At 42.1% G+C, this 13562-nt stretch overlaps 1 protein-coding gene across 1 annotated transcript in view; it reads left to right on the forward strand.

Moving 5' to 3' along the window:
- The first annotated feature begins 3721 nt into the window (after nt 1–3721).
- Nucleotides 3722–13562, forward strand: part of adamtsl2 (ADAMTS-like 2) — a 251356-nt gene continuing 241515 nt past the window's right edge. Inside the window, exons 1-2 of the mRNA XM_043719728.1 lie at nt 3722–4028; nt 6899–7016. Coding sequence (XP_043575663.1) covers nt 6900–7016 — 117 coding nt within the window. The 5' untranslated portion in view covers nt 3722–4028; nt 6899. The remainder of the gene's footprint in view (nt 4029–6898; nt 7017–13562) is intronic.

Consider the following 13562-nt stretch of genomic DNA (forward strand, 5'->3'; position numbering starts at 1 on the left):
GGCCTTTTCTCGTTGGAACGGCGTAGGATGAGGGGTGACTTGATAGAGGTTTATAAGATGATCAGAGGCATAGATAGAGTAGACAGTCAGAAACTTTTTCCCCGGGTACAACAGAGTGTTACAAGGGGACATAAATTTAAGGTGAAGGGTGGAAGGTATGGGGGGGATGTCAGGGGTAGGTTCTTTACCCAGAGAGTGGTGGGGGCATGGAATGGCTGCCTGTGGGAGTGGCAGAATCAGAATCATTGGCGACCTTTAAGCGGCAGTTGGATAGGTACATGGATGGGTGCTTAAGCTAGGACAAATGTTCGGCACAACATCGTGGGCCGAAAGGCCTGTTCTGTGCTGTATTGTTCTATTTTCTAAATTGTTTTTGATTGATGAAAGCAGAACACTCTATGTTGTCTGCATGGACTTTAGTAAAGTCTTTGACAAGGTTCTGCTTGGTAGATTGATTAGTAAAGTTACATCATGTGGGATTCAGGGATACCTTGCCAATTGGATACAAAATTGGCTTGATTGGCTGTGGCTGTGGAGAGTTGTTTTTTGGACTGGAGGCCTGTGCCCAGAGGTGTTCTGCAGGGATCGGTGCATGTTGCTTGTCATTTTATATAAACAACTTGGTGAGAATTTAGGAGGCATGTAGTGGAAACAGGCCCATCGGCCCAACAAGTCCACACCGACCCGCCGAAGCGCACCCACCCAGACCCATTCCCCTACATTTACCCCTGCACCTAACACTACGGGCAATTAGCGTGGCCAATTCACCTGACCTGCATGTTTTTGGACTGTGGGAGGAAACCGGAGCAACCGGAGGAAACCCCCGCAGACACGGGGAGAATGTGCAAACTCCACACAGTCAGTCGCCTGAGGCGGGAATTGAACCCGGGTCTCTGGCGCTGTGAGGCAGCAGTGCGTGCCACTGTGCATGATTAGTAAGTTTGGGGATGATACCAAAATTGGTGGTAAATTCGACCATGAAGAAGATTATCTAAGATTACAAAGGGATTTGATCAATTAGGCCAACGAGCTGAGGAGTGGCAGATGGAGTTTAATTTGGACAAATGCAAGGTACTGCATTTTGTTAAAAAAACAAACAAAGGCACGATTTATACAGTTAGCGGTTGGGTCCTGTGTGGTATTGTCAAACAGAGACCTAGGGGTTCGGGTACATAGTTCTTTGAAAGTTGCATCACAGGGATACAGGGTGGGTTAAGAAGGCATTTAATACACTTGCCTTCATTGCTCAGACAACTGAGCATAGGAGTTGGGATGTCATGATAAGATTGTACAGGATGTCATTGAGGCCACTTTTGGAGCACTGGACACAGATCTGCTCACCCTGCTATAGGAAGGATATTATTAAATTGGAGCGTGTTCAGAAAAGATTTACTAGGATGTTGCTAGGACTGGAGAGTTTTTTTTATAAGGTGAGGCTGGAGCATAGGAGGCTGAATGGTGACCTTGATTAAGGTTTATAAAATCATGAGCGGCATAGGTTGAATAGCAATGGTCTTTTCCCTAAGGTGTGGGGAAGTTCAAAGCTAGGCAGTGTATTTATAATATGAGAGGAGAAAGATTTAAAAGGAACCTGAAGGGCAACTTTTTCACACAGAGGGTGGTTCGTATGTGAAATAAACTGCCAGTGGAAGTGGTAGATGCAGGTACAGTTATAACATCTAAAAGAATTTGGATAGGTACATGAATAGGAAATGTTTAGAGGAATATGGGCCAAATGCAGGCAACAAGCAACTAGTTTAGTTTGGGAAATTTGGTCAGCATGGATGAGTTGGACCAAAATGTCGGTTTTGGTGGTATATGACTCTAGGATCCTAAGTTCATCTGTCTTACCTGTCATACTCCTTGCATTAAAACAAATACACCTCAGACCGTCAGTCCTGCCACGTTCAGTAACTTCCCTCTGTCTGTTCTTTCTTTTAGTCTTATTGGCCTTAGTCTCTGAGTCCTCCTTAATTATTTTACTTGCTGTCCTATTGCTCTGGTTCCTGACCCTGCTGCACTAGTCTAAATTGCATTCTTTAAGATGTTCAACTGCAGCACTCTATTGTAAGTCACATCCATAATTATGGAAAAGCACAGCAGGTCAGACAGCATCCAAGGAGCAGGAGAATCGACGTTTTGGGCATAAGCTCCAAAAACTCTTATGCTCCTTGGATGCTGTCTGACCTGCTGTGCTTTTCCAGCACCACACTCTCGACTCTGATCTCCCGCATTTGCAGTCCTCACCTTCTCCTAGACAACATCCATAGTCATACAAAGTTGACTTATTATGCTTCAAAGAAAATGGTCTACCTGTGTCACTTTTAATGAGGATCCAAGTTCAGCTGGTTCTTAATTGATCTATTGTTCACTGCATACCTTGGGGAATAGAAATACTGCTTAAGACTAGCAGTTGCCAAACGTAAACCACAGATTTCAGTTTAAAATCAACATTTTGTGGGATATAGGTAAAGTAGTGTTACTTCTGCAAGCATAATTGCTTATGCAAACCTATATCAGTGTATAATGGTTTCAGCAAAGAGCTGAGTTAGCTAAAATGTGCATACAAGAATGAAGACTATGTAAAGGGATACGTTTCTTCTGAGTTAGCTAAAATGTGCATACTAGAATGGAACGTGCCTGGAAACAATGGAAGATGTTACAGACAAATAGATAAGTTGAAAAAGAACATCAAGATATTCCAAGCTCAGCAATTTTCCCTCATGTCAGCACTGAGGCGAGCCAAGTCACTTATAGGGGGAAGGGTCGCCTGCCTTGGAGTAGGGGGAGAAGTAAACAAGGGCAGAGCACAGCTGGGCAGGGGCAGAACATAATAAGGAATATTGATAGGTTTGAAGGCCAATGAAATAAACGGGGAAGTATCGAAAATTAAACTGTATAAATTGTTGAGTAATTTCTGGATCGGTGTGGCTAATTACTAGTCACCCTTCTTGCAAGAACGTTTCAATAAAATTCGCTGCTTCAGAATTTGACTCGGACTGAAATTTATTGTGAGCTCTGTTTCTCACAACTTCTTTTAAGATTCAGTTCTTTGTGAAATTACATTGTTTGTACAAGTCAAAGATTTAGATTCTCTTAGCACGCTCAGTCCTAACTTGAGTAAGTTTGCTGTTGTGGAGAGGCAGAAATTCAAGTATGTGAACTGGAGACACAGGGTCAGTGTTGGAGAGACACAGGGGCAAAGGGTCAAAGACAGAGTTATTAGCAGAGGGTCCGAGACCGACATTGAATGGCATAGGATCTGAGAGTGGGTCAGTGTCAACGAATCAGTGGCAGTCCGAAAGGGGACTGCAAGACAGTCAATCACAGTTGGTCAGTGACAGAGTCACTGTCACGGAGGATTAAAGTATCAGTAACAGAGTTTGTGACAGAGGGTCCGAGCAGTGATTGCATAAATATGCCAAGACGGACATCAAAGATAGAGGCGGGAGATTAAGCACAGTGATAAATGTCTTGGAACCAGGAGATTTCCAGCTCGGTCAATACTAACATTTCGAAGTCCCCGAAAAATATCGCCACAATTTCACGATGGCTCCGTTGACTTGCCAGCAACAGGCCCACTAACAGACCCATGGCAGTGGCGCCAGGCGGCGGCGACCGTTACTTTTGGCAGTTAATTTTCAAACTTCAGGCACGTGCTCACCAGCAGGTGGCAATGTACGCAGGCGCAGTGTGAGTGACACAAGTTGTGGGGAAGTGGCGCAGCCGCATAGAGGGAGGAATGGCTGGAGGTGGGCCGCGAGTAGAAGGCGGTGGATGCTTCAGGTATAAAAAGCCTGTAAAAGAATCGCTAGAAACTATTCCGAGAACAGTGAGGAAGGAGAAGGAATTATGTTGGGATGTGGCTGAGATAGGTGCTGAGCCGCGAAGAGCTCTTCATTGTCTGGAGATCTGAAGCAGTTGACCACTGACGGTGCAGGCAGGGTCGGGCTCTGGCAGGACACTGGCTTGTATTGGGTTGAGGGGCTCATAGTCGATTCAGCCATCAGCCCGGAAACTGAGTGAAGGTAAATGTTGAAGGAATTGACTGTTGGTTTCTGTGACTTGTCGAAATGATAAACCAGCGTGTTATCTTCAGCAGTGACTCTCCTAGCTTGAGTTTGACAACCCGTTTGTGCAGGCAAAATGCACACTTCTATTTGTGCTCTGTGGGCATTTATGAACCAAATGCACATTTAGGATGTACGACGCAGCATTACAGCATTACAATTTCCTATCATAATCTGACTTAATAATTTAGGGCGCCTCGGGTATCTAGCGTTTTGACTAAGAAATCGAGATTTATAACTGGCTTATCTATGGCTACTCTTGTAAAATAAATGTATATTCCTTGTATATCTTTGAATGGCCGTATTTGACTTGACTAGTATTTGATTCTAGAAATAAAAAGCAATCCGTGCCAAATGGTCCAGTAACATTTAACCACTCGCTGTTAAGCTTCAGTGAGTGCCAACAAGGTGACATCTACATAAAGTGGTCATGTTCCCTAAAATGTATGGATTAATATATTTGTGGGGACAGTGTAATGCAATCTACAGCAAAAAGTATTGGATTGTTACAATGGGATAAGGTAGTGAGTAAAATTCATGGTACTAATGTACAAAAACATTGCAATGCATCAGTATGGGACAATGTAGGTTACTGTTGCAATAAGACAGGGATGGTGCAGCAAGATTAATCTGAATGGGCACTAATGTTTCCTTGGTGCTTTAGATGACAAGAACCCCTATTTGTCATGTGTAAATGTGTATGAACAGAACTGCTGAGAAACTTATACAGAGAAATCTTAATTGAGTAGCCTAAAATGCACATTCTCTGGGTAACACATTAAGTTACTAAATAGCTTTATGCACAAATTGGCATGAGTCGAGGAACACTGCACTAAGAACTGATAAATCAAAGGCACTGCAACATGTGCAAAGTAACTAATTCTTCTGGAATGATATTATTGTATGTTTCTGGTTATGCATTGTGGCCAGAGTTTTATCAGACTGCTACCAAAGACTGGCTGTCATTGTATTATTTCAGGTACAACCTCTGATTTAATAAAGATCTAAGTTATGTTTCTAAATAACAAGCAGTATTCTTGCAGTGACAATATAGTGTATGCTATCATGAGAAGTAAAACTAAGCTGCAACAGCACCAGGGACCCAAGTTCGATTCCAGCCTCTGGCGATTGTCTGCGTGGGGTTTACACATTCTTCCCATGTCTGTGTCGGTTTCCTACGGGTGCGCCGGTTTTGTCCCACAATCCAGATGTGCAGGTTAGGTGAATTGGCTGTGCTGAACTTCCCATAATGTTTAGAGATGTATCAGTTAGGTGTATGAGTCAGGGGTAAATGTAGGGGAATGGGTTTGGGTGGGATACTCTTTGGAGGGCCACTGTGGACTTGTTGGGCCAAAGGGCCTGTTTTCACACAGGATTCTAATTCATTGCAAGCTATATTCTTTGTTCTGGAAATGTTACCAGAAATGGATTGGGACTCCAGGAAGATAAAAGAATTAAGATAAATTAAATAAGTAATTGTTAGGTTTCTTTTGGGAATCTGTCTTGACCCATCTTTGGCATTGGCTGAACGACTTGATCAATCCAGCAAAGCCAGTATTAATTGTCTACTTCTAATTGCCCTTGAGCAGATGATCATGGTTTTCAAAAAGGCATCTCATTTTTATTTGAGGGGTTTAGTTAGCTGAATTGGCTGGTTTGTGATACCAACAAAATGCATTTAATTCCAGTTGAGGTTACCATGAAGGACAACCCTTCTCATTGCCTTGTCTGAGGTATGGTCATTCTCAAGTTGTTGTAGTCCACTGTGGGATGTGGACTTCACTGGCTGGCCAACATTTATTGCCTGTCCCTGGTTGCTACCAGCTTGAACTGATGTGCATCTACGTAGAACTCATGGATTGCAGTGTCGCGGGGGGATGTCCAGGATTTTGACACCGTGACTCTAGCCTTGTGTGATGTAGTGGTAGTCTCCCTACCCACTGATTGGAGGCACAAGTTCAAGTCCCACCTACTCCAGAAATGTGTAATAACATCTCTGAACAGGTTGATTTTAGAAAATTAGGTTACATTTTAAAATATTTTTAAAAATTAAATAACTAGGGGGTGCTTTTAAAATTGGAGTTTGCCATTTTAGGACTAAGTGGAAATTATTTTCCTGAATGGGTTGTGACTTTGGAACTCTTAAGGCTAGTGAGTAATGTTAGGCTGCAGATATTTAAAAAAATCATCTTAGTCTTTATTGTTACATACACAATGAATATTGTGAAAAGTTTATATGTTGCCACTTGCAGCACTACTCAGCTTCAGTTACAAGTTCTTAGATAATAGAGAAGTAGAGTGTCCAGTGTTGCAGAAACAGTTTGGAACAACTGTCTTCCAACCCAGACCACACTGCCACCTCGCCTACAGTCTGTATGGGCACTGGGGCAACACAAGACCAGTAGGTCAGCAAGCCATGTCTGGCAAGGAAATAAAGAATGAGGTTTAAAACCAACCCATCAATTATATTCTCATTAATGGTGAAGCAGCCTTGAGGTATTGAATAGCTTAATTTTTAGATGTAATTTGTATGTTTTGTAATTTTTAAATTATAATTATTCAGCATTTAAATAACACTTTTCTGTTGGTACAGGGAATTGATATTTAAATAGAATGTACTTTGTCTGCTAATGCTCTCCACAGTTTCTATTTGTGACAGTGTAGGGTTAGGTAAAGGCCAATAGGGAAAGTAAATACAAAGTATTGTAATGTGGCCTTGAAGTGCTCCTCCAGTTTAATTCTGATCAGTAATTAATCCTATGCAAACTTAATTGATTCTATAATATCTGCCATGTTCTAAGGGATCTTCAATACTTTATTCTTTCCAGTATGAATTTGACAAAATGGAGCTCCAAAGGTACTTTGGGTTGGGATGCAGTTGTCTTCATGCACTATCTGATTGCTGTTGCATTACTTATTGAAAACGTTGCTACTGTGGTGATACATGTGAGTATCAGTGTTTCCCACATTTATGCTTTTGCACTGTATACATTTCTAGTTTAAATCACACCTTTTCTGCTATTTTTTTCATGTAAGTTTTTTTTTGGAGAAAACAGGGAAGATGGATGGTGTAGTGGTATTATGGCTGGTCTATTAATAGTGAGACCCAGGAAACACTTTGGGGACTTGGGTCAAATCCTGGCATGGCAGATGGTGGAATTTGCATTTTAAAAATTAATGGTGAATCATGTAACCATTGTCATTTGACAGGAAACCCCATCTGTTTCACTTTCCTTTTTAGGGAAGGAAATCTGCCATTCTTGCCTGATCTGACCTGCATGTGACTGTAGACCCACAGTGATGTAGTTGACCCATAATAATTGGGAACGGGCAATAAATGCTGGTGTAGACAGTGATACCCACATCCTGTGAATTTTTAAAAAAGCTGCTATATGAAAATGACACATCTGTGATTGCTGCTGACAGTTTTGTTGTTCGCCACTAATCTTCTTGGATGAAATAAGCAGAAAATACTGAAGGAACTCTGCACTTGCAGAGAGAAACAGTTAATGTTTTGAATCCAGATTCCTTATCCTTGACTACACTTCCTCGCACCCTGCTTTCTGTAATAACTCCATTCCATTCTCTCAATATTTCTCTCCGTTTCAACCACTTTACAATGGAGTGCCTTGGATTTAACCTCCTTTTTTTTTCTTAGCCTCAACCAAGAATTACCCCACTGTGGTTGACAGGGCTCTCCACATTCTTCAAAAGATCATCCAACACCATTTCAACCTCCTCCAGCAAACACATCCCTTTCATTGCATAAAGAAAGGGACATTAGAACTGATGGAGGAATGGACTAATGAGTCCATTCCCCTTGCAGCTCCCCCCACCCCCTAACATCCCCAATGGCAGCTAATCAAGCAATTACTGAGGTGTAACACTTGTTCTTTCACCTCTCCCTCTTCAGTGACCAACGCCTTGAGCCTACCTTCCAAGTAAAGCAAGATTTACATGTCCTTCTTTCAGTCTAATCCACAGTATTTGCTGCTCACAGTACTATCTCCCTTAAATTGACAGGACCAAATACAGACTTCTATTTTGTGGAGTATCTTGGCTCTGACATTCCAGTTGCTTGCCACTTCAATAAACAATCTTGCTCCAGTGCTATTATTTCTGTCCTGGACCTGCTCATGTTCCAACAAAGCTCAACATAAGCTGGAGTAACAATTCTTTTTTTTTTGTTTGAGCACTTTACAGCCTTTAGACTTGTATCTTTGACTTGTCTCTTAGCAATAAGAGACATATATAATTTTAATGCCTATTTTGCATCTTTAACCTCCTTTTTATTGTGATCAGTATTACCTTTGTCTTTTGCCCTGGGTACCTTCACAATCTGTTCAACTCACTTTAACAATCCCTCTCCTTCCATCAATAATATTTTTGAAAAAAACAAACTTTCCAGCAGCTTCTAATTCTGAATAGAATATTACAAAATGTGAGCTTAATGTCTCTCAGTGGATGCTTCCAGACCTGTTTCTCCAGCATCTACAGTATTTTGTTTTTGTTAGCTGATCTGTTATTACTGAGAATCTATTGGCTATTTTCTAAAAAATATAGTTGTCTTATTAAATTTCCTATGGGATAGCAATTACTTTTGTAGTGCACAGTAATAATAAATTACCCACAAGTGGGAAGTACCTCCCTGAGACAAAATTGCTAGAATTTGGAATGTGCTGTGAAGTTTAATGTGAAGAACTTGCCAAATTTATTAGTAAGTAAGATGAGAATGGAAATAATACTTATAGGGTATGTCTTAGCTGTATAGCACCATTGTTACTCTCCTCAAAGGTTGAGGCTAAGTGGTGCACTATAAATGTCAGTTATGATTAGATTTTTTTGATTAGATTAGATTGGAAACACGCCCTTCGGCCCAACAAGTCCATACCGCCCGCCGAAGCGCAACCCACCCATACCCCTACATGTACCCTTTCACCTAACATTACGGGCAATGTAGCATGGTCAATTCATCTGACCTGCACATCTTGGAGAAACCAGAGCACCCAGAGGAAACCCGCGCAGACACTGGGAGAACATGCAAACTCCACACAGTCGATCGCCTGAGGCGGGAATTGAACCCAGGTCTCTGGCGCCGTGAGGCAGCAGTGCTAACCACTGTGCCACCATGCTGCCCAAGCTCATATCTTGGGCACAGATCTGCCAAGAGTCCTGGAGATGTACAGTATGGTAACAGACCCTTCAGTCCAACTTGTCCATGCTGACCAGATATCCCATCCCAATGTAGTCCCACCTGTCAGCACCTGGCCCATATCCCTCCAAACCCTTCCTATTCATATACCCATCAAAATGCCTCTTAAATGTTGCAATTGTACCAGCCTCCACCACTTCCCTCTGGCAGCTCATTCCATACACGTACCATCCTCTGCATGAAAATGTTGCCCCTTAGGTCTATTAAATCTTTCCCCTCTCACCCTAAAACCAATGCCCTCTAGTTCTGGACTCTTGCTCTTGCTCTCCTGCTGCGCTTTGTCTACCTTATCCATGCCCATCATCACTTTGTAAACCTCTATAAGGTCACCCCTCTGCCTCTGCTCCAGGGAAAACAGCCTCCGCCTTTCCCCATAGCTCAAATCCTCCAACCCTGGCAACATTCTTGTAAATCTTTTCTGAACCTTTTCAAGTTTCACCAACATCCTTCTGATAGGAAGGAGACCAGAATTGCACCCAATATTCCAACAGTGGCCTAACCAATGTCCTGTACAGCTGCAACATGACCTCCCAACTCCTGTACTCAATACTCTGACCAATAAAGGAAAGCATACCAAATGCCTTCACTATCCTATCTACCTGCGACTCTACTTTCAAGGGCTATGAACCTGCACTCCAAGGTCTTTGTTCAGCAACACTGTAGGACCTTAACATTTCAGTGTATAAGTCCTGCTAAGATTTGCTTTCCCAAAATGCAGCACCTCTCTCTTCTGAATTAAATTCCAACTACCACTTCTCGGCCCTTTGACCCATCTGATGAAGATCCTGTTGTAATCTGAGGTAACCTTCGCTGTCCACTACACCTCCAATTTTGGTGTCATCTGCAAACTTACTAACTGTACCTCTTATGCTCTCATCCAAATCATTTATGTAAATGACAAAAAGTAGAGGACATGCACCAATCCTTGTGGCACTCCACTGGTCACAGGCCTCCAGTCTGAAAAACAACCCTCCACCACCACCCTCTGTCTTCTACCTTTGAGCTAATTCTGTATCCAAATGGCTAGTTCTCCCTTTTATTCAGTGAGACCTAACCTTATTAACCAGTCTCTCATAGGGAACCTTGTCGAACACCTTACTGAAGTCCATATAGATCACATTAGTTTAGTTTTGAGATTTGTCTGCAGTTTAAATATTTAGTCATTTTAGATGTCTACCAGAGTTAAATGTTTGCTCCAGCCTGGGCAAAATGCCTGAACCCAAGTGTGCTCTGTAAGTGTTGATATTTCAGCAAGTTGCTTTTAAACAAAACAAACATAATTCCATGGGCAAATAATTTTCCTATATGATCTTCTTTGTTTTCTTATAAAATGTTTTCATGATGTGGGAATTGCTTTTATTAGTTAGGCATCAAAGGGGAGGGCAAGGAAAGTCCAAGAAATTTCTGTTTAAGCTACCTGCCTTTTCCAGTTTGAAGAACTGATCCATGAAAATGCAGCATATAAATAAAATACATGGGGTGGGGTGGTTCCCAAACACGTTTTCCCATAAAAGTTGATGGAGAGGAGATGATTTAATCCTGAAATCCATTCGTTCATTTGAATACTTTTGGAGGAGGAAATGCTAATGGCACTTTTAAAGTGGAATTAGCCTGAAGTCTGATTCTGAACCTGGAAATAACACTCATTGTTGTGGTTCTGTTCACCGAGCTGGAAGTTTTTGTTGCAAATGTTTCGTCCCCTGTCTAGGTGACATCCTCAGTGCTTGGGAGCCTCCTGTGAAGCGCTTCTGTGGTGTTTCCTCCGGCATTTATAGTGGCCTGTCCCTGCCGCTTCCGGTTGTCAGTTTCAGCTGTCTGCTGTAGTGGCCGGTATATTGGGTCCAGGTCGATGTGTTTGTTGATGGAGTTTGTGGATGAGTCCACTACACCTCCAATTTTGGTGTCATCAGCAAACTTACTAACTATACTTATGCTCACATCCACATAACTTTTCATCATTTATGTAAATCGTGGACCCAGCACTGATTCTTGTGGCATTTCACTGATCACAGGCCTCCAGTCTGAAAAACATCCCTCCACCTTTGACCCAGTTCTGTATCCAAATGGCAACTTCTCCTTGTATTCCATGAGATCTAACCTTGCTAACAAGTCTCTCATGGGGAACCTGGTCGAATGCCTTACTGAAGTCCATATAGATCACGTCCACTGCTCTGCCTTCATCAATCCACTTTGTTACTTATTCAAAAAACTCAGTCAAGTGTGAGAGACTAATTTCCCACACACAAAGCAATGTTGATTATCCCTAATCACATTTCCAAATACATGTACACCCTGTCCCTCAGGATTCCCTCCAACTTGCCCATCATTGACATCAGGCTCACAGGTCTATAGTTCCCCAGCTTGTCCTTACTGCCCTTCTTAAACAGTGGCATCATGTTAGCCAACCTCTAGTCTTCCAGCACCTCACCTGTGACTATTGATGATGCAAATATCTCAGCAAGAGGCCCAGCAATCACTTCCCACAGTTCTAGGATATACCTGATCAGGTCCTGGGGATTTATCCAGTTGTTTCAAGACATCAGCACTTCCTCTGCTGTAATATGGACATCTTTCAAGATATCACCATCTATTTTTCTACATTCTATATTGTCCATGTCCTTTTCCACAGTAAACACTGATGCAAAATACTCATTTTAGTTTCTTCCCTCATCTTCTGCAGCTCCACAAAGGCTGCCTTGCTGATCTGAGGGTCCCTATTCTCGAGGAGAAAGGTGAGGACTGCAGATGCTGGAGACCAGAGTTGAAAAGTGTGGTGCTGGAAAAACACAGCAGGCCAGGCAGCATTCAAGGGGCAGGAGAATCGACGTTTTGGGCATAAGCCCTTCTTCAGGAATGAGGAAGGGCTTATGCCCGAAACATTGATTCTCCTGCTCCTTGGATGCTGCCTGGCCTGCTGTGTTTTTCCAGCACTGGTCTCCAGCATCTGCAGTCCTCCCCTTTCTCCTAGTTGATCTTAACCTACTGTGAATCCTCTTTAAGGATGCCTACCTTGAAGCTCTCCTCCTCCCTTTACAAGAATGAGTCCCTCTCACTGCACCCCCCAGGTCATCTCCTCTGCCCTGAAGCTCGGTCCCTATTCTCTCCCTAGTTACCCTTTTTTGTCCTTAATGTATTAGTAAAAACCCTTTGGATTCTCCTTAACTCTATTTGCCAAAGCTATTTCATGTCTCCTTTTTGCTGTCCTGATTTCTCTTGTGTATACTCCTACTGCCTTTATACTCTGCTAAGGATTCACTCAATCTATCCTGTCTGTACATAACACATGCTTCCTTCTTTTTCTTAACCAAACCCTCCATTTTAGTCATTGGCATTCTCTATACACAGTAGCCTTTCCTTTCACCCTAACAAGAATATACTTTCTCTGGACTCTCGTTATCTCATTTCTGAAGGCTTTCCATTTTCCAGTTGTCCCTTTACTTGTGAACTTCTGCCTCCAATCAGCTTTTGAACGTTTTTGCCTAATACCATAAAAATTGGCCTTTCTCCAATTGAGAATTTCAACTTTTAGATCTGGCCTATCCTTTTCCATCTCTATTTAAAACTAATAGAATTGTGGTTGCTGGTCCCAAAGTGCTCCCTCACTAACACCAATCACCTGCCCTGCCTTAATTCCCAGTTCTCAGTCATTCTTTGACCTCCCACCAGACCTTCAACCATCCCACAAAAGGTGAGCAGGACAGTAATGATTTAGGAAAGTAAGAACAGGTGTAGGATATTGAATCCAACTATCATCTACCTGAATGCCTCTTCTGTGGGTTGTCCCAATAATCCCTTGTGCTAAGGATCCAGAAATGTATCTATCTTATGACTTGAATATGCTCAATTTTATAGCTTCTACAGTCTTGGCATAGAAAATTCCCAAAATTCACCCACCGTCTGTAACCAGAGATTTTATTGCCCAAACATCAAGCAATTTTCCTTCCTATATCTCTGTCTCTCTGTTTTGCTTTTTTTTTATAATACTACTTAGAAAACCAGCTTGCGATCAAGTTTCACTTGTATGGCTTGGTGTTATAATGCTGCTTTGAATCAAAAGATAAAACATTCTATGAATTGTTTTGATGCTTCATTATGCTAAAGATACCATATAAACATGATGTTGACATCAGTCTAGAGCATCACAGCAATCGGACTGCTAAATCTGTAAGTTAGAATTGCATCTTATGAAAATGCTACCTAGGAAGAATAAGGACCATTAGGTGTCTGTTTAACTGTTGAGCTGCAGTTTGGAAATTGAATTATTCTGTGGGATGAGAGAG

The sequence above is a fragment of the Chiloscyllium plagiosum genome, chromosome 30 (genome assembly GCF_004010195.1).
Source record: "Chiloscyllium plagiosum isolate BGI_BamShark_2017 chromosome 30, ASM401019v2, whole genome shotgun sequence".
In the NCBI taxonomy this organism is placed as follows: Eukaryota; Metazoa; Chordata; class Chondrichthyes; order Orectolobiformes; family Hemiscylliidae; genus Chiloscyllium; species Chiloscyllium plagiosum.